General features: G+C 48.3%; 1 protein-coding gene across 6 annotated transcripts in view; it reads right to left on the minus strand.

The window, feature by feature from the left end:
- LOC102447849 (tetraspanin-15-like) overlaps positions 1-21386 on the minus strand; it is a 282367-nt gene that overhangs the window by 77804 nt on the left and 183177 nt on the right. For all 6 annotated transcript variants that reach the window (XR_016348001.1, XM_089773762.1, XM_089773761.1 and 3 more), the window contains one exon: positions 1730-1843. Coding sequence is in view for 5 of the 6 variants with exons in the window: in XM_089773762.1 (XP_089629888.1) it covers positions 1730-1843 (114 nt within the window). In the remaining variant the exon portion in view is untranslated. The remainder of the gene's footprint in view (positions 1-1729; positions 1844-21386) is intronic.

A 21386-nucleotide genomic window follows, 5' to 3' on the forward strand; every position in this document is an offset into this window, starting at 1 on the left:
ACTTGATTTGCATGTTCCCGGCTGGTCGCCATGTTAGAAATTCACTGGCCTGGAGTAACTGCCCGTGTCTACATGCGGCAGTGAAACAGGAGTCTGATTTAAAGCCCCTAATTCAAATTAGCTGGTAAATCTCATTGCAGAAGGAATGACTAGAACTTTTATATATATACACACACACACACATATATCTGGGCCTCTGTAACTTCCACTCTTAGTCATCTGATGGAGCATGATCAACACACCAGGGAAAGTCCTCTCAGCAATGTCATGACAAGGAGGGTCCTCCAAATGAGCAACCCCTTGGAATGCACAGCATCCACCCGCACCTAAAAGCACGCTGGAGGATATTAGCTTCAAACCCCTGAGATGTGATATTGCATGGGTAGGGGTCTAGCGGTGAAAGGGGTGCCTGGCAAACAGAATTCCCAGCAAAGTCTTGTCTATATGGGTTGCAGACAGAGCTGGCCTGAATTCAAAACCTGCTGCTGTGCTGAAACTTCAGTTTAGGGTGGCTTTAAGAAAGACTCGATAGCCTAATGATATAGCTACCGTCCCAACTGGTGGGCAATCTAGGTTCAAATCCTTGCTGTGCCTGAGTTAGAGCACTCTGGGATGTAAACCTGCTTCAAATCCCAGACCAAACCCCTAACTCCCCAGACTACCAAGTATGACTTAGGTTCCATGAAAACTTTCTGGAAGGTTTTGTTTTTGTTCCAAAGGAAAAACAAAAACAAAAAAACCAACAAGCAACTTTGTAACCTCAAATGTTGCTGTGAAGAGGGTGGGGAGAGTCCAGTCAGCTCAAGTGGTAAATGCATGATAGTCTACAAAAAGGGCAATGGGAGAGAGAGAGAGAAAAATAGACACCTGGGGGGACGTAGAGAAGAAAAAATCTGTTACGTGAAAGGCTGTTTGAGAAGGAATGATATGCAGGGGAGAAGGCTTTCAACCCAAGAGCCACATTGTGAGAAGTGACAGTGGAGACATGGACCATAAGACCCTAGGGAATTGTTATAAGGCTGCGTAATGGAGTGAACTAGGCACTGACATCACTGCTGGAGGCCTTACCGCACCCTGCCCAGTGACAGGAGCAGAAGAGAGGTCCTCCAAGCAGAGTAGAGTGTCAGCCTCTGCTGCAGCCAATCAGGGCATGGCAGGCTGATATAAAAGAAGCTGCTGGGCCAGGGCCTGCCAGTTCCTTTCTGGAGCTTGACCCAGGCAGACCTAAGGGCTGACTGGGAGAACAGCAGAACTCTGGACAGCTCCGCATGGAAGCTGGACTTCAGACCTGGTCATAACCAGGTCCAGTGGCTAAAGACTAGCTGGTAAGCCAATGGCAACACTTTGCAGAACCCTGAACAGAGAAGACTTGACCACAAGGCCCAAGGACAAAGCAGCTTCCTGGGAAAGTGGCCCAAGGAACGTGACAGCAACCGACCTCTTTGAGACTCAGCAGGTAACTGCTACTTACAGCTACTTACTGGTTGGGACCCAGAGGAATGGGCAGGCCTGGGTCCCTCCCAACCTCCAGCAGCCACAACAGAGGGTAAGAAAAAGCCTGGTCCCAAGCCACATACCAGACACTTCCTCTCCCACAGCCAGCCAGGCAGACAGACCACAAGACTCTCCTCGGCCACCAAGGGGCGCTCATGAGAAGGGCGGGGCCCATTACAGGCTGTTTTGATTAATGCTCCTCAATTCCTTCTCTTAACCGCTCAGTCTTCCTTACCTTCTTGATACAGCAAGTGTATGGAACGCCGCAGGCCAGAGCACCGCTGCTGTTGCATGAGTGGTACTGGTTGACAGTCCAGTCTGTATATTCGTCACCTCCACAGCAAGAGAACTGTGCAAAGAAAGAAAAATGCATCACAATGCAATCAAGAGATAAATAAAAGCGTGTCTGTGGTGTGAGAAACACTTGTACCATTTAACAAACTAACAAGAAGGGGATGCCTGAGTCATGCTACTGGACATGGACTGACTCTGAGGTTCTCTCCGACTCTGTATTGCTCAGTCAGACTAACACTGCCTCGTCTAATGTCACCCTAAAGGGGTGTTCTCTAAGTTGGGGCCTGAACTCATGGGCTGCGTCTAGACTGGCAAGTTTTTCCGCAAAAGCGATTGCTTTTGTGGAAAAACTTGCCAGCTGTTTACACTGGCCGCTTTGAATTTGCACAAGAACACTAACAATCTAATGTAAGATTGTCAGTGTTCTTCCGCAAATACAATGACTCTCTCGTTTGGGAAAAAGCCTTCTTGTGCAAATGCTTTTGTGCAAGAGGGCCAGTGTAGACAACTGAGAACCGTTTTGCACAAAAAAGCCCCGATGGCGAAAATGGCAATCAGGGCTTTCTTATGCAAAACCGCGTCTACATTGGCATGGACGCTTTTCTGCAAAAAGTGCTTTTGCGCAAAAGCGTCCGTGCCAATCTAGACGCTCTTTTCCACAAATGCTTTTAATGGAAAAACTTTTCCGTTAAAAGCATTTCCGGAAAATCATGCCAGTCTAGACGTAGCCAGTAATTCTGGACCAATGCTACAGGAGTCAGGTTGAATTTATTCGGCATGGCCAGTCAGAAGTGTATAGGAAGGCCAGGAAATTGTTTACTGTTCACTTAGTTTCAGACTAAGAGCAGCAATTACTTTTCCAAACTAAACAGCTTTCCTGACGTCTGTCTGTTAGGACTGCGAGGCTAGAAACAGGCTCAAGCTAGCAAGGCAGCTTTGACATGCCTGAAGCACTGAAGCAGAACAACAGGAAAGCTCAAGTAATTTTTAAATACTGAATATTTTCAATGCACACGTACATGTACCATCTAAGCCCATCGCTCCCTGGGGCACAGCTCGGATTTCAAGAGTTAGTGTGTGGAACAGACATTACAAGAGCTCAAATTATTTCTTGCTCAGTAGAGCAACAAAGACAACTCTCCAGAAGCCAGTCAGTTTGCTATGAACAATGAGAGGTGCACACAATCCTGAAGAGCAACTCGTCCTTAATGGCACAAAGATTTGAATGTAGGATTAAAATAAATTGATGAAAGAGTCAGATATTTATTGCACCTCGGTTTATTTACAAAGAACATACACAAATTCCTGTTTCTCTGAAATCCATAGGAGTCAGTTTTCTGTTCGCATTCCCAAAAGCCTCTTTCCAACCAATACTCTGTCCAAAAAGCTCTTTCCGGGCTATATGAACCAGTTATCTCTTGGCTCTTTATTTTCCTGCTTCTGGCAGCTTCTGAGTTAGAATGATAGAATCATAGAATCCCAGGGCTGGAAGAGACCTCAGGAGGACATTGAGTCCAGCCCCCTGCCCAAAGCAGGACCAACCCCAGCTAAATCACCCCAGCCAGGGCTTTATCAATCCGGGACTTAAAAGCCTCTAGGGATAGGGATTCTACCCCTTCCTAGGGAACCCATCCCAGTGCTTCCCCACCCTCCTTGGGAAATAGGTTTTTCTAATATCCAACCAAGACCTCCCCCACTGCAACTTGAGACCATTACTTCTCGTTCTGTCAGCTGTCCCCCATGAGAACAGCCTCTCTCCAGCCTCCTTGAATCCCCCCCTTCAGGTAGCTGAATGCTGCTATCAAATCCCCCCTCATTTGTCTCCTCTGTAGACTAAAAAAGCCCAAATCTCTCAGCCTTTCCTCATAAGGTATGTGCCCTGGTCCCCAATCATTTTTGTTGCCCTCTGCTGGATTCTTTCCAATGCGTCCACATCCTTTTCTGTAGTGGGGAGCCCAAAACTGGACACAATGCTCTATACGTGGCCTCACCAGTGCTGAAGAGAGGGGAATAATCACTTCCCTCCATCTGCTGGCAATGCTCTGTCTAATGCAGCCCAATATGCCGTTAGCCTTCTTGGCTGCAAGGGCATACTGATGACTCATAGCTAGCTTCTCATCTACTGCAATCCCCAGGTCAACTGCTGCTTAGCCAGTCAGTCCCCAGCCTGTAACAGTGCTTGGCATTCTTCCGTGCTAAGCATAGGACTCTGCACTTGTCCTTGTTGAACATCATCAGTTTTCTTTTGGCCCAATCCTCCAATTTGTCTAGGTCACTCTGGACCTCATCGTTATTGCCCAGTGTATCTACTTCTCCCTCCGGCTTCATGTCATCCAGGAACTTGCTGCTGGTGCAACCCAACCCATCTCCAGATCATTAATGAAGACGTGGAACAAAACCAGCCCCAGGACCAACCCCTAGGGCACTCTGCCTGTAACTGGCTGCCAGCTAGACATTGAGCCACTGATCACTACCCATTGAGCCTGACAATCTAGCCAGCTCTCCACATACCTTATAGTTCAGTCATCCAAGCCGTACTTCTTTAACTTACTAGCAAGAAGACTATGAGAGACCATATCAAAAGCTTTGCTAAGTCAAGGTATATTATGTCCACTGCTTTCTCCATAACCATAGAGCCAGTTATCTCATCAAACACTTAGATGTCTACAGCTTCATCAAATAATGACCAGCCCCTATACTTGCAATCAATTTCCAGGGAAAACCCCTCTGATCACACGACTCAGCTCCTACTCTAACCTTGTGCCATTGCTAGTTTGGACTTGGGTGGTGATTTCCATTGTTTCAGCTATCACTAAACCAAGGAGAATTTAGCTGCTCCCTCATTTTTTCTGAACAAAATGCTGCTCTTATGACCAACAGCTTCAAGTTGGCTTGTGATTGCCCATAAACCAAATATATACTCAACCCCAGCATTAACACCACTAAATGTTTTCCCGCACACGGCACCTGAGTGCTAAAGACATTGATTTTCACAAGTGATGACTTTTGATTTTCTATTCTCTTCGTCTTCCAAGAACAATATTATTTTCTCATTGCAGCTTTGCAGAGCTTTGAAATTGAAAAAGAACGTGCTGGAGTGAGTTAGAACTGTATAATGGACCCTCATCCTGCTGTTGGCAGCTGCAATACAGGCAGCATTATTCACAGAATGAAAGCGCCACATTTGTAACAAGAACAGCTTCTCCATAGAATGCACGCTCAGTACAACGTCTCCTTCGTGCTGGCCGTGGCAGAGGATAAGAGCTCAGACATAGCTCGTTGGTCCACTCACAAAAACACCTGGCTCCAGGGATTTCTCTGTTTGGCGCACTAAGCACCTCCCTCCAGGGTTGGCAGGGCCGTCCTGAGGATTTGTGGGGCCCTACGCGGTACTATTGAACCGGTGCCCCCGTGCATGATGGCAGCCCAGGAAGAGAGAATGATTTGTAGAGCTGGGATTTTATAATCCTCAGCAACGCACAAATGAAATAGCTTTAAAGCTGGTTTTAAACTAAGGTCCCGTCGACTGACCCAGTAAATTCAGAAACTGACACGGACTGGCAAATGTCGGTTAAATGGCTTCATTGCCACTTGACTGGCTCTTTCCCAGGTTCTGCCAATAGGTCAGGCTGGCTTTTCACTTTTAAGTTAGCTAGCTCCTCTCCGGAGGAGGCAGAGTCACCGAGCAGGGATAGGAAGAGCAGGTGGGTGGGCATTAAGACCTAACGTATGGGCGCCCTACGCAGAGGCATATTCTGCGTATGGATAAGGACGGCCCTGAGGGCTGGAACACCGTGAGTCAACGTCCCCAAAGGTGCACACTCGTCCTCTGGTTTGGATTATAGACTTGCCTCAAACTAAGCTGTTCTGCAGCTTGCCGTTTACCCAGCACTTCTGAGGGGCCCAGTTAAGGCCAGTTATCTGGTCAAATAGCAGGGTGGCACTCGCGTGTGCACTATTTTCAATCATTGTCTTTGATTCTTTGACCTCATTTGAGCTTATTGCCTGTGGGACCTGGTGGGGGATGGGTGACCACGTCACTAAAACTGGACCCCCCATTGTTAGCCTTGGCGGGGTTTGACTGGGTCATGGAGACCGACCGGTCCTCCTGATCCTAGAGCATCCTTGGCTAGCGAGTGGGCCACATGAGGGGCCTCCTTCAGTTCAGGAGGCTGCAAGATTCTCACAACCAAGACGGTCTCCCAGGATGGGGCAGTGTTGATCACTACGCTTGCACGCCTAGAATTTGTGGGATGTGCCAACTGAACGGTAGCAGCGCTGTGATTGGATGCAGAGGCAGCGCACGGCTCTCGCCGTCAGTGTTGGGTGCAACCAGCCCACACCTCTCTTCCCGGGCCCTAGCTTTGTGGGTGTGTCACTTTAGTAACACCGGTACCAAAAAAATGACACCGAGAGAAACCAGCAGAATCTGTCACGCCTGCATATGAGCAATGGCAAACAAAATCTCTTGTGGGCTGCACGTAGAATGCTTATGGGCCGCATAGGGCTCTTGGGCGGCAGGTTGCTCACTACTGTCCTAGAGGGGGGTGCCTGTAATTCTGACACTAGACGTACTGAAGGAGGAAAGAGCGATGAAGTCTGATGTGCTGCTCTCTCTGCTATCTCTCTCATGTGAATGCAAACAGGATTTTAGTCTCTCTCGCTGTCAAATTGGCCCCTTTAACTAGCACTAAATTCATTTCCAAGTCTTGTGAAAATAATTTAATTGTAGACTAAATTAACTAAAAACAATTAACTTAAGTTCAGTAAATCTCACAAAATTTATGTTTCACTTAACGGCCCATATAATCTCATTTTCAAGTCCTAAAATGGGAGGAGAGAGGAGAAAAGGTTGTTGTAAAATGTACTGTCATTTATTGAAATCTGTTTCCCTTCTGCAGCTTTTGTGCATTTTCATCTGCACATGAGTCAAGTAGATTTTGAGAGGAGACTTTCCCTTGGTTTAAACCAGGTTTATTCACCAACTGGTTAATTCACCAGTAATTTGTAGTGAGTTGTCCACTCCTTTGTGAGTGTGAATGAGTCTACTATATGGCAGTTCACCTCTTGTTGTTGTTTGTTCATCGTGGTCGATGAAGACCTCAACACCACTAAGTGCTTTGAGACTGGATACAGTGTGTCCGAAAATGACTTATCAGGCCAATTCGGGCACCAAATGTCCTGGAACATGTCGGGCAGACATGCGTAGGCATTGCATTTTGTTTGACCGCCATAATGGGACTCCCGCCAGCCGTGGTAAACTGGCCAGGATGTGGTGAAGCAGGCAATGTTTAGGGCACCTTTTCTAGCCCCTCCCCCAATTCTATGGAGGTGAGCAGTGCGTTCCTGAAAAGGACTGCTCAGTTGCACAGGTAGACGCCGGATTTCACTGCTGCTTCGATCATTAAACATGAGTCACCTGTGTGCAGGTCCGTGACTACAGCTCCCAGTGTGTCCACACCTGCTGCTTCGTCACTTGCCCATCACCACAGGACTTCGAAGGTTGCGATAATGATGATGGTAATAATGTAGTGTCGAGACTTGTGCGTGATTTGGATTTAAGTGAGGAAAAGTTGCGCAGCGTCAACCTCACTCTCTCTTCCCAATTCCCATCTGGGTCCAGTAGCAAGACAAAAGTCAAGACGGCTGGAGGTGGGACTGGGCGCAGTGGATGACCAGAGCGTCTTCTGTGTCTTGTCCTGCTCTGCATGTTCCACAACACTTGCGGAGACCGACTTCTTGACCGTTGGACCTTCCATTGGTCTCATCCACTCAATCCGCCGGAGTCTGTCTTCACATGCTGGGATAGACAACTCCCTGTCTCACTGAGGGTTTTGGGCCCATCGGCTACCCTCACCTGGTTTGGCGGGCCAGTCGTTGCCCAGGGTGTGGCCGCTGTCGCATGCAAACAGCTACGAGGAGCCACAGATGAGAGCTGGGTGCCAGGTGGGGGCCAAAGGAGGACGAACCACCCTGAAAGGATGCGACATGTACAGCCACCAGAGGTGCTACCCCTCCCTGACACCCCTTACCTCTCTACCGGTATCAGAATCACAGAATTGGAAGAGACCTCAGGAGGTCATAGAGTCCAACCCCCTGCCCAAAGCAGGACCAACCCCAACTCAATCATCCCAGCCAGGACTTTGTCAAACTGGGATTTAAAAACCTCTAGGGATGGAGATTCCACCATCTAAAAAGGGGGCTATTCATATTAAATCAATTCTCATTTCGGCTGAGAGGAACTCAGCATAAGATCCAGAGAGGCAGGCAACAAAGTTGACTTTATGCCACTTGTATGCTCCTTAGATTCTTGGACAAGTTGGGGACTGGTGCATTTCCATAGATAAAAGGAACCTTTGGGGTTGCTCTGAGTTATGGTGAGTGGTGGCAGCTCAAAATCACACCTCTGGCACACCCTACCCAAGGGGCTGTGAAGGGGCAAAGCGTAGGACTGTTCCACTCACCTTAGGGCACCAGATTCCCAAATGACCTGTTCCATTAGCTTTGCAAAACCGCTGCACAGTGGAGCCCAGAATTGTGCTGACGCTTCCTCAGTTCATATCTTTGTTTCCTCTCTCCAGCTCTAACCGATTTATCTTATTTTCTATGCATCTGACACACAGCTGCTGCAGGCTGCATTGAGGTTTCTCCCACACACATTTTCACATATGAGCAGAAGTATTTCAGCCCAGGAAACATCAGGCTCATTCATCTCTCCTTCAGGTTGACTGAACTAGAGCCAACTGCGATGTGTCCTTTCCATCTTTCCTTATATCCGGCAAGAAGTTTTATTTTATTGTCTTTTATGAATGTGTTTCTCAGCTGTCACCAATACCCAGGCTAGCTGATCACCAGTGCTTAAGCACTGGAATGGGTTCCCTAGGGAGGTGGTGGAATCTCCATCCCTAGAGGTTTTAAATCCCAACTTGACAAAGCCCTGGCTGGGATGATTGAGTTGGGGTTGGTCCTGCTTTGGGCAGGGAGCTGGACTTGATGACCTCTAAGTCTCTTCCAGCCCTAGGATTCTGAGGGTACATCTGGACTACATGGCTCCGTCGACGGAGTCACATTCATTCGAGGGAGCTTCCCTTGTCGACAATCACATTCATTGCTTCCCTTGTCAACCGTGCCGTGTCTAGACTGCTGCGTTGTGCCGGATCAGCTGATCGTCGGCACAGTGCGGCAGCCATTTTTATTTTCATGAAGCGGGGATTATTTAAATCCCCACTTCTTTGACCATGCTGAGTAAACTATTTTACATGGCTCCATCGACAGAGTCATGTAGTTCAGACATACCCTGAGAGTCCACAAAGGGCTAATCAGGCTCTGCTCACTAATGAGGATTTCTCTCTCTGTGTCAAACTAAATTAGAGATTAGACGTTACAGCTAAAAAAAGCCGTGCTTTTACTTCTTTCACCTTCACCTTGGGTATGTGTCCACTAGCAACTGGACCAAGACCATCACATTCATTGCTCCCAGTCCTCTGAACAAGTTGGGCTGGTTGTAATGTTAGTGGAAAGCCGTTTGTCCACACACAAAGGGAAACTACGTACTTCCAATGAGCACAGTGCTGTAGTTTAGACATAAGGAGCAAGAATAAATTGGCTGTGAAGGAACACCGGGGAAACATCTCCAGTATGACAGCCTCCAGCCAGAAGCAGGCTTCTAAAAGTTTAAAAATGTGCAGAACAAAGGGAACCAAATAGAAACTGTTTGTAGCTACATACCCCACACATTGGTACGAGCCACGTACTTGGCCCCCGTGTAAATCAGGAGCAGCTCCAGTGCACGTCAGAGAAGAATCAAGCCCACCGTTTTCCTCCTTTGCATTCAATATTTCACCCACATGAGCGTTCATTAAAGCTGCATGATGAACATAGGGTCTAGACATTATATTAACAAGTGGTGGAATCCAAATGTCTATAGATGGGGCCTGTAATGAGGCAGAGTGAGGAGCCACTACACTCCTCCTTGATGGGTGGAGCCAAACAAGCCCCGCCCCCTTGCCAGAAATACCGGGGTGAGACAGGACGTATAAAAGGAAGGCCCTTCAGCTCAGTTGGCCCAGAGACTGTGGAGGAGGAGAACAGCACAGGAGTTGGAAGTGTGCCCTGCCCCCAGAGGAGACGGAGCCCGACCCGATGAGGAGTTATCAGGGCTACCTTTGCTGTATACCCCAAGGAACCTGAAGACTTGTTCCATACTCCGGGGAGGTAGCAAGTAGCCCACAGGCGGCTGGTAACCGGCTGGCTGCAAGCCTGACGCCTCTCAGCCAGCATGTTGCAGCTGAATCCCCACTGCCCCCTGTTAGGGCCTTGGGCTGGGATGCTGTGGAGAAGGACGGGCTTGCATCCCCCCTGCCATCACAACCCTGGGGTGGCCAATTTCCCACCTTGGGCCAGGCAGCCTGTGCTCTGGGAACCTCCTCTGCAAGCACCCTAGACTGCCTGCCAGGTGTGTGAACCTCTTTCTGCACCCTGCACTGTCCGGGCACTCCTCCCTTCCCAGAATGCCCATGGAGCCTGAGCCCAGAAACCCAGGCTAAAGTCCACTCCCTACTCGACCCTGCCCAAGGGGCTGGAGCTAAGTGACTAGTGGTGTTTGTTTCTTGGCTGCCTACACCAGGAGGCTTGGGCTATAGCCTGCCATCACTCTAGCCCTACCCGCGGGGTAGGGCCCTAGTCTGCCTCTTGTGCTTACCCTTACTGGAGGGCTGCAAGCTAAAGAGTCCATAGGGCATCGCCCACCCAGGGGCCCCAGCCTGTTGTTGTGCCTTTGACTCTGCCGGACAGACCCAGAACTATAGACTCCTTATGGCTCAGCTCCATCACTGTGACCCGAGGCCGAAGACAACAAGGCAAAAGGGCCTCCAGAAAAGAGCGAGGGGGGATTTGACAGCAGCCTTGAACTACCTACCTGATGGGGGGTTCCAAAGAGGATGGAGAGTCAAATCAAAGTTTCAGTCTTTGATTTGACCCTCCAGACCCCAAACCCAGTTAGCTCAGGCCCAGCACTTTTGCCAACGCTCCTCTAACTCTGAAATGTCAAACTCTGGGAAAGCTCAGAATTAAAACCTGTTGGAAGTGGTACGGAAGTAGCACAACCCACGACCCTGGGAGGAAAGTTAAAGGAGGGTGAGCAGTCCTGAATGTGACACTTTACTCAACTTGGCATCTGCACCCAAGTTTTGGGAGCCGAGGGAAATGGATGACTCCTTCATTTGATGCAGGGAAAATGTAGTTTTGGTCAAACCAAAACAATTCATGAACAAATGGTTTTGGCCATTCACAAAGTGGCCAGCGGAGGCGCAGATGGGGGGTTATTGTGTTGCTGCTGTTCTCCCTCCTGCAACCTTTCTAATGTCCCATGATTAGGGCACTCTCCCAAATGTGGGAGAGGAAGGCTTGAAGGCCCACTCTGGAAAACGGACTTTTTCAGTTCCCCCAAAATTCTGAAAAATTCCAGATTCAGTTTATCCAAACTGACTGTTTTTAAAAAAAAATCCTAGAACACTAGAACTGGAAGGGACCTTGAGAGGTCATCAAGTCCAGTCCCCTGTCCTCATGGCAGGACCCAGCACCATCTAGACCATCCTGATAGATGTTGTGACGGCGTGTCAGGGTTCCACCGACTCATGCACCCACCTGACCCATCAGCTACTCTGCTGGGCCGGGGTACAGACAGCAGCCAGTGGGGGTCACCCACAGCCCAAGCCTAGCAATCAGCAAGGTACCAACACTACATCACAGTTCTCCCCCCTCCGAGAGCAAACTGAGCAGGGTCACTCCGTTTGTGGCCTAGGGAAGTTCGGGTCCCCTGCCTGGGAACCCGCCATGGGGACATTGGCGCTCCCCTTGGCTTGGGCTGGCCACAGCGATGCCCTGCAGGAACCGGCTCCCCCTGTCCGGTTGCTGTACAGCTCTGGGGGGACTGGCACAGGCCTGTCCTTTGTGGCCGCACCAGCCCTTCCACTAGCCTTGATCTCTGGCCAGAGTCTCCCAGGTCCACAAGGACCTCCTTGGGGAACCCCACCCTGCTGAAAATGGCTCGCAGGGCATCTGCCACCGTGGTTGCCTCGATACAGGGAAGAGCCACGGCCTCGGGGCAGTTGGTTGCTAATTCTATCGCCACCAAGATGTATTTGTTTCCCGTCTGGGTCGGCTGGCTGACAGGCTCCACTATCTCTATTACTGCCTTCCGGCACCGCTCCTCTACACAAGGTAGGGGCCTCAAAGCCACTTTCCTCCCCTCTTAGGCTTCCCCCACACTCTGGCAGGGATTGCAGGACCGGCAGTACCACTGCACGGCCGCAAATATCCCCGGCTAGTAGAAGTGTTGGAGCAGCCTCAGCCGCGTGCGCTGGATCCCCTGGTGTCCCGAGAGGGGAGTGTCATGGGCCAGGTGCAGAAGCTTGCGGCGATACCTTTGGGGGACCACCAGCTGCTGCTGGAGTCTCCATCCCCCCACCTTCCTGGGGGGAAGCCATTCCCGGTACAGGAGTCCCTTCTCCCATAGGAATCTCTCCTGGCAGCCTTTCCCCAGGGCCTGGGCCGTGCCAAGGCCAGCCTGGTCCCTCAGCACTTGTAAGGAGGGATCTGCCTTCACCACGGCCTGAAATTCAGCTGCTGGGGCAGGGATTGGGACCTGTTCCTGGCCCTGGCCTAGGTCCAGAGTCCCAGCCTGGCCGGACCCTGTGTCTGCTGGGATGGGGCCCTGAGGACCCTACCGGGAGTCCTTCCCTGGATCCAGGTTGCCAGCCCCTTGTTGGTTCTGGCTACGGGTGGTGACTAGAGCCCGCTGGGACTCATGGGGCCACTCCTCTAGGTCACTCCCCATCAGCACCTCCATGGGCAAATGCGGGTGCACCCCCGCTTCCTTGAGACCTTCGTTGGCCCCCCATTTCAGATGCACCCGGGCTACAGGCACCTTAACCGGGGACCCGTCTCATAGACTCATAGACTTTAAGGTCAGAAGGGACCATTATGATCATCTAGTCTGACCCCCTGCACAGTGCAGGCCACAGAAGCTCACCCACCCCTCCTAGAATAAACCTCTCACCTATATCTCAGATATTGAAGCCTTCAAATACTTTGAAGACCCCAAGATGCAGAGAATCCTCCAGCTGTGATCTGTACCCCATGCTACAGAGGAAGGCGAAAAAACTCCAGGGCCTCTGCCAATCTACCCTGGAGGAAAATTCCTTCCCGACACCAAATATGGCGATCAGCTAAACCCTGAGCATGTGGGCAAGACTCATCAGCCAGACACCAAGAAAGTTCTCTATAGTAACTCCTATCATCTCTCCATTGACCTATTTCCCACTGATAATGAATGGTCAATTAGTTACCAAGATCATGTTATCTCATCAAACCATCCCCTTCATAAACCCATCTAGTTTAATCTTGAAACCAGATAGATCTTTTGCCCCCACTACTTCCCTTGGAAGGCCGTTCCAGAACCTCACTCCTCTAATGGTTAGAAACCTTCGTCTAATCTCAAGTCTAAACTTCCTACTAGCCAGCTTATATCCATTTGTTCTTGTGTCCACATTGGTATTAAGCTTAAATAATTCCTCTCCCTCCCTGGTATTTATCCCTCTAATATATTTAAAGAGTGCAATCATGTCCCCCCTCAGCCTTCTTTTGGTTAAGGTAAACAAGCCAAGCTCCTTGAGTCTCCTTTCATAAGACAGGTTTTCCATTCCTCGGATCATCCTAGTGGCCCTTCTTTGTACCTGTTCTAGTTTGAATTCCTCCTTCTTAAACATGGGAGACCAGAACTGCACACAGTATTCCAAATGGGGTCTCACCAATGCCTTGTATAATGGCACTAACACCTCCTTATCCCTATTGGAAATACCTCGCCTAATACATCCCAAAACCGTATTAGCCTTTTTCACGGCCATGTCACAATGGCGGCTCATAGTCATCCTATAATCAACCAGGACTCCGAGGTCCTTCTCCTCCTCCGTTACTTCCAACTGATGTGTCCCCAGCTTATAACTAAAATTCTTGTTATTAATCCCTAAATGCATAACCTTACACTTCTCACTATTAAATTTCATCCTATTGCTATCACTCCAATTTACAAGATCATCCAGATCTTCCTGTATGATATCCCGATCCTTTTCTGAATTGGCAATAACTCCCAACTTTGTGTCATCCGCAAATTTTATCAGGACACTTCCACTTTTGGTACCAAGGTCAGCGATAAAAAGATTAAATAAAATTGGCCCCAAAACTGATCCCTGAGGAACTCCACTAGTAACCTTCTTCCAACCCGACAGTTCACCTTTCAATATGACCCGCTCTAGTCTCCCCTTTAACCAGTTGCTTATCCACCTCTCAACTTTCATATTAATCCCTATCTTTTCCAATTTAACCAATAATTCCTCATGTGGTACTGTATCAAATGCCTTACTAAAGTCGAGGTAGATTAGATCCACTGCATTTCCTTTATCTAAAAAATCTGTTACTTTCTCAAAAAAGGAGATCAGGTTGGTTTGGCACGATCTACCTTTTGTAAAACCATGTTGTAATTTGTCCCAATTGCCATTAGCCTCAATGTCTCTAACTACTTTCTCCTTCAAAATTTTTTCCAAGATCTTGCATACTACAGATGTCAAACTAACAGGCCTATAGTTACCCGGGTCGCTTTTTTTCCCTTTCTTAAAAATAGGAACTATATTAGCAATTCTCCAGTCAAATGGTACAACCCCTGAGTTTAGAGATTTATTAAAAAATTTTGCTAATGGACTTGCAAGTTCATGTGCCAGTTCCCTTAATATTCTTGGATGAAGATTATCTGGGCCCCCCGATTTACTCCCATTAAGCTGTTCAAGTTTGGCTTTTACCTCGGATATGGTAATATCTACCTCCACATCCTTAGTCCCATTTGTTATGTTACTGTTATCCCTGAGCTCTTCATTAGCCTCATTAAAGACTGAAGCAAAGTATTTGTTTAGATATTGGGCCATTCCTAGATTATCCTTAACCTCCACTCCATCCTTAGTAATTAGCGGTCCTACTTCTTCTTTTTTTGTATTTTTCCTATTTATATGGCTATAAAACCTTTTACTATTGGTTTTAATTCCCTTTGCAAGGTCCAACTCTACCTGACATTTAGCCTTTCTCACTTTGTCCCTTCATATTTAACCTCAATAAGGTAGCTTTCTTTACCATTTTCCACTCCTTATATGCTTTCTGCTTTTTCTTAATCACCTCTCTGAGATGCTTGCTCATCCAGCTTGGTCTAACACTCCTGCCTATAAATTTTTTCCCTTTTCTTGGGATACAGGCTTCTGACAGCTTCTGCAACTTTAACTTAAAATAATTCCAGGCCTCCTCCACCTCAAGATCCATAATTTCTTTAGTTCAATCAACTTCCCTAACTAATTTCCTTAATTTACTAAAGTTAGCCCTTTTGAAATCAAAAACCCTCGTCTCAGATTTATTTTTGTTTATCCTTCCATTTAATTTGAACTGAATTAGCTCATGATCACTCGAGCCAAGGTTGTCCCCTACAACCATTTCATCTATGAGGTCCTCGCTACTCACCAAAACCAAAGCTAAAATAGCATCCCCCCTTGTTGGTTCAGCAACTACTTGATGAAGGAATTCATCAGCTATCACATCTAGGAAAATCTGAGCCCTATTATTATTACTAGCACTTGTTCTCCAGTCTATATCTGGAAAGTTGAAATCTCCCATGATCACGCAGTTTCCCAATGTGATTTTTGCCCAAACAGACTCTGTCTTCTCCATTCCATCACTTTTTATTTCTTTACAATCTACCTCATCTTTGATATACAATGCGACTCCACCACCTTTACCCTTATTTCTGTCTTTCCTAAACAGCACATACCCTTCAATACCTGTACTCCAGTCATGCCTAGTATTCCACCATGTTTCTGTTATTCCTATAATATCTGGTTTCACGTCCTGGACCAATAGCTCTAGTTCCTCCTTTTTGTTACCTAGGCTCCTTGCATTGGTGTTCAAACATCTTAATTTTTGCTGTTTGGCCTCATTCACATTCTTTACCCAATTTGGCCCGGACATTGTACCTCCAATATGACCTATTAGACTAGTATCCACTCTACCCTTCCTCATATACATTCTCCTACCCCCAGCTATATCCTTTCTTATTTCATCTATGCCCTTCAGGGTCAGCTGCGTGTGGGGTAGTACCTGGTCTGAGGCCACTATGTCGGATCGGGCCAGCATCACCTCTGCCCCCGTGTCCCAGTAGCCTGTCACCTCCTTGCCATCCACCTGCAGGGGTATGAGGCACTCGCTCCGCAGGGGCCGTCCTGCCCCCACCCGGTACATGGAGAAATCTGCCTCCTGAGCGTCAGACTTCCCAGGGGAGGTGCACTGAGCATCCTTCCCCCCACTCTGAGCTGAGGTTTGCCTGCCAGCCCCTGCCTCTGGGGCGGCCTGCCCTTCCCCTTGCCCCAGCCAGTTAATCCTAGCAAGCCTCGGGTCATAGGATCTGTCCCGGCGTCTGGTGCACTGAGCCTCCTTGTGGCCCCTTTGCCCACAGTGATGGCAAGTTAGGTCCTGTGGCCCCCTTTGGGTTGGCTCTGCCCGGGTCCTGGCCGGTTCTCTGGGGTGCAGATTGTTGGTCCTGGTCTCTTGGGCTCGTCTCGTCGGTGCCACTCTCCGTCGCTCAGCCAGGAATCGATCTCGTCGTGCTTCTCTCTCTTGGGGACTCCTGTTCACACCCAGACCGGCTCTCTGTGAACTGATCCGCCAGTCTCCCAGCCTCCTGGGGGTCCCCTGGACTTTGGTCCTTGAGCCATAGCCTCAGGCGGGGCTTCATAGAACTGCTCCATCATGATCAGCTTAAGCAGGTCCTCTGCGGTCTGGGCTCCAACCCCAGACACCACTTGCGGCAGTATTGCACCAGGCGGGAGGCCAGATCCACATAGGTCTCCCATGGCCCCTTCTGCATCCCCCCGGAACTTCTTCCTGTACGTCTTGGGGGTCAGCCCGTACTTGTGCAGCAGGGCCTCCTTGACCCGTTGGTAATCCCCTGGCTGTAGGTCCTCCAGCTGCCTGAGCACTCCAGCAGCCTCCTGGTTCAGCACAGGGAGGAGCTCTCGTAGCCAGTCAGCTGGAGGGGACCCGTTGCAGTTCACAGGCCCTCTCAAAGGAGCTGAGAAACCCGTCTATGTTGCCCGCATCCTTCAACTGGGCCACCACAAGCTTCTCCAAGCGTCTGGCTGCCCCGGGACCTTTCCCCACTCAGCGCAGCCGGGGCCCCGTGTCGTCTCTGCTCCGCCATGGCCAGCTCATGCTGTCGCTGCCTCTCTCGGTCCTCTGCTTCCAATTCCTTCATCCGCAGCTTGATCTGCAGCCGCTGGAGCTCTGCTGACCTAGACCCTCCCCTAGACGGGGTATGGCTTGCAGGGCTTCCCTGGGAGGCCCTCTCGTCTCTCTGGCGGGCTCCAGTGCTCCGCCCCCTCTCTGAGCTTGAGACGCTCTCAGGCGGTGTCTGGCTGCTCCCCTCTGGGACAGGATCGTGGCCCCATGACTGGTCATTCTCTTCCAGCCAGGCAATCATCTGGGCCTTGGTTGTGTTCCCCACAGGCAGGCCCCTCTCTCTGCACAGCCTCACCAGGTCTGCCTTCAGGAATTGGGTGTAGGCCATCTCCCTGCCAGTCCCCTTGGTGCAGACTCCCCAGTCTAGTGCTGTAGCGCCCCACGATTCCCAGGAACTGCTTCGCTCTGTCTCCAGCATGCCTGGCTCTAAAGCCCTTGCTTCTACTGCGCCTTAATGCTCGCTGCTGGAAGCTCCATCCACGGCATGCAGTGCATCCCACTCCTGACACCACTGTGACGGTGCGTTGGAGTTCCCCCGCCTCCTGCACCCCCGTAATGGCACAAACAGACTTCACCAGCCAGTAGAATAGAGGGAGTTTATTGCTTCTCCAGGAGACAGCACAGCACAGATGTAATCTAGTTACAGGGCAGGCCTAGGATGCCTCAGCCCCCCTTGAGATGGGGGAGACTGGGCCCCTAAATCCCAGCCCCTTGCTTAGGCTGCTTCCTCAATGATACCAGACAGAAACTGCCCAACTTCCAGCCCTGACCCCCAGCCAGGGGCTGCCCTCCACCTTCCTCCTATTGTTCCTCTCCCTGGGAGGTTACCAGTAGAACAGGTTACCTCCCTGACCCATCAGCTACTCTGCTGGGCCGCGGTACAGACAGCAGCCAGTGGGTGTCACCCGCAGCCCAAGCCTAGCAACCAGCAAGGTACCAACACTACATCACAGACGTCTATCTAGCCTGCTCTTAAAAAGAAACATTCAGACCCCCAAACAGCTCACTCTTTGCCTAGCACAACTCCTGAGTCCTAGATGACAAGTTCTGACCACTAGACAACACAGCTCCTGAGTTCATACTCCTGCTCCTGAAATTGGCTGTGGAGAATTGGAGCCATCTAACCTTGAAGCAAAATAACACCCTGTATGGAGAACCTCCAGGCTGGGATGTTCACAGGAAGCCAAGGAAATTAGGTACCCAGCTCCCATTTGAAAATTCAGCACCTAACGTCTGCAGGGTCCTTTCAGGGTCTGAGCCTGATATGACAGAATTTTGATTAGAACGTCATTCCCACGACTTCAGGTACAAGGTGGCGGGTTAGTTCTAGTCAAACCCAATTTTATCAGTGAGCAGCTGATCAAGAGAGGCACAAGGGTTTCAGGTTTCTTAGCAAGAACATGAGATAAGCAAGCAGATTGTCACTCCTCAGAAATATCAGTCCAGCCAATGTGCTGATCCCAGTTCATTCCTCAGAAAACAGGTTCAGAAACCCGTTTGCACGTCCTTAAGATGCTTAGCCAGAGATGAGATTTGACAAGTAACAGCTTTCCCTAAGGAATTTCAATCCTGCAAACAGACAGCCTTCTTGCTGGCAGGTCAGTGGCAAAGATCTATTATGTTCTCTGTAAGCATCTCTGCTTCTCTTCTAGAGTAGTAGGGAAAAAACAGGCTTTTTAAAAAAGCAACTCCATAGCCTACTTTCTTCAGTCTCTGGTTTATCCTTAGCCAAGGATGTGGTCTTTGAAAGAGATGCCAGTACTGTATTTATGTCCCTAACTTGTATGTGGTTTCTTTTAATACAGAATTTACTTTGATCCAAATCAACTCCTCCTCCCATGAGAAATATATCTTCCTTCCCTGCCTAAATCGTACTCAGATTATGATCCAAACTTCATTGCAGATACCTCTCATCTGAACACAAATGCATTACAAAGTTTTAGGAAAGATGAAATCTTGTCTCCTAAAGTGTCAAAGGAAAATAAATGGGATGTTATCAATCAAGTATGTTCACCCGGACTCTAAAATCTAGTTTACAATGTCCATTTTGTTTTAATACTCTATATTTTTTATATTCTGTTTTGAAAGTTGTATAACAATCTTACTGTGGTTCTTGCTTTGTACATAACATTTTATAGACATCTTTATTGGCTTGTTGTAAATGTACTGCAAATAAAAGGACTACAATGATCAAAAGAGACAGCTGATCAGCAAGATCTTCTAGTCAAAAATCCATGTACATCTTTCTGGTATGAGACCCCAGTCTGATAGAAAGACGAGCTCTCTCTCAAGTAAATAACTTTATAACAATTCATGGATGTTGTACTCGGGATACTTTAGAAAGCAATAAGGTGGAGAGATCCTTTATCAAGAGCAGTAAACATGGGATTTTTCACCCTCCTGCTTGCTTCACAGAAGAAAAGCCTCCGTTTCAAATCCACACAAAAAGCGACAGAAATACCGAAGGTAATATTTTTTAGAAGCCCTCTCAAGTCTTCATCATTCATTTAACTTCAAAGGAAATGTGCAGTTGGGAAATATTTTCATTTAAGGGCTTGTCTACAAGATGCTGCTGTGTGCTCTAAAGGGTGTGAACTGTAGAGCACAAATGTGTTGCTCTAACTGCTCACTTTGTGTTGATGTGCTATATTAACATAGAATCATAGAATAATAGGACTGGAAGGGACCTCGAGAGGTCATTGAGTCCAACCCCCTGCCCTCAAGGCAGGACCAAGCTCCATCTACACCATCCCTGACAGATGTCTATCTAACCTGTTCTTAAATATCTCCAGAGAGGGAGATTCCACCACCTCCCTTGGCAATTTATTCCAATATTTGACCACCCTGACAGTTAGGAATTTTTTCCTAATGTCCAATCTAAACCTCCCCTGCTGCACTTTAAGCCCATTACTCCTTGTCCTGTCCTCAGAAACCAAGAGGAACAAATTTTCTCCTTCCTCCTTGTGACACCCTTTTAGATATTTGAAAACTGCTATCATGTCCCCCCTTAATTTTCTTTTTTCCAAACTAAACAAGCCCAGTTCATGAAGCCTGGCTTCATAGGTCATGTTCTCTAGACCTTTAATCATTCTTGTCGCTCTTCTCTGTACCCTTTCCAATTTCTCCACATCTTTCTTGAAATGTGGCGCCCAGAACTGGACACAGTACTCCAGCTGAGGCCTAACTAGTGCAGAGTAGAGCGGCAGAATGACTTCACGAGTTTTGCTTACAACACACCTGTTGATACAACCTAGAATTATATTTGCTTTTTTTGCAACAGCATCACACTGTTGACTCATATTCAACTTGTGGTCCACTATGACCCCTAGATCCCTTTCCGCCATGCTCCTTCCTAGACAGTCGCTTCCCATCTTGTATGTATGAACTGATTGTTCCTTCCTAAGTGGAGCACTTTGCATTTCTCTTTATTAAACCTCATCCTGTTTACCTCTGACCATTTCTCTAACTTGCTAAGGTCATTTTGAATTATATCCCTATCCTCCAAAGAAGTCGCAACCCCACCCAGTTTGGTATCATCTGCAAACTTAATAAGCGTACTCTCTATCCCAACATCTACATCATTGATGAAGATATTGAACAGTATGGGTCCCAAAACAGACCCTTGAGGAACTCCACTTGTTATCCCTTTCCAGCAGGATTTAGAACCATTAACAACAACTCTCTGACTACGGTTATCCAGCCAATTATGCCCCCACCTTATCGTGGCCCTATCTAAGTTATATTTGCCTAGTTTATCAATAAGAATATCATGCGAGACTGTATCAAATGCCTTACTAAAGTCTAGGTATATGACATCCACCGCTTCTCCCTTATCCACAAGGCTCATTATCTTATCAAAGAAAGCTATCAGATTAGTTAACATATAGTTAACATATATTAAGTCACTTTTAGTTTGTGCCAGACTAGGCCACCTGGTTCATTTAGGCCTTGTCTATACTATGTCTCCCTGCTGATCTAAGATACGCAACTTCAGCTACGTGAATAGGGTAGCTGAAGTTGACCTACTAAGACCTACTTACCGTGGTGTCTTCCATGAATTAAGGTCGGCAACTGATGGTCTCCTGTCAACTCTGCCTATTCTTCTTGTCATGGTGAACTACTAGAGTCAACAAGAGAGTGCTCGGACGTCAATTTATCGTGTCTAAGCAGACACGATAAATCAACTACTGGTGAATCGATTGCTTCAGCATCAATACTTTCGGTAGTGGAGACACGCCCTTAGAATGCATCATATTAGAAGGTTCTATATC

Source organism: Pelodiscus sinensis, chromosome 28, assembly GCF_052426305.1.
Source record: "Pelodiscus sinensis isolate ZL-2025 chromosome 28, ASM5242630v1, whole genome shotgun sequence".
Classification (NCBI taxonomy): domain Eukaryota; kingdom Metazoa; phylum Chordata; order Testudines; family Trionychidae; genus Pelodiscus; species Pelodiscus sinensis.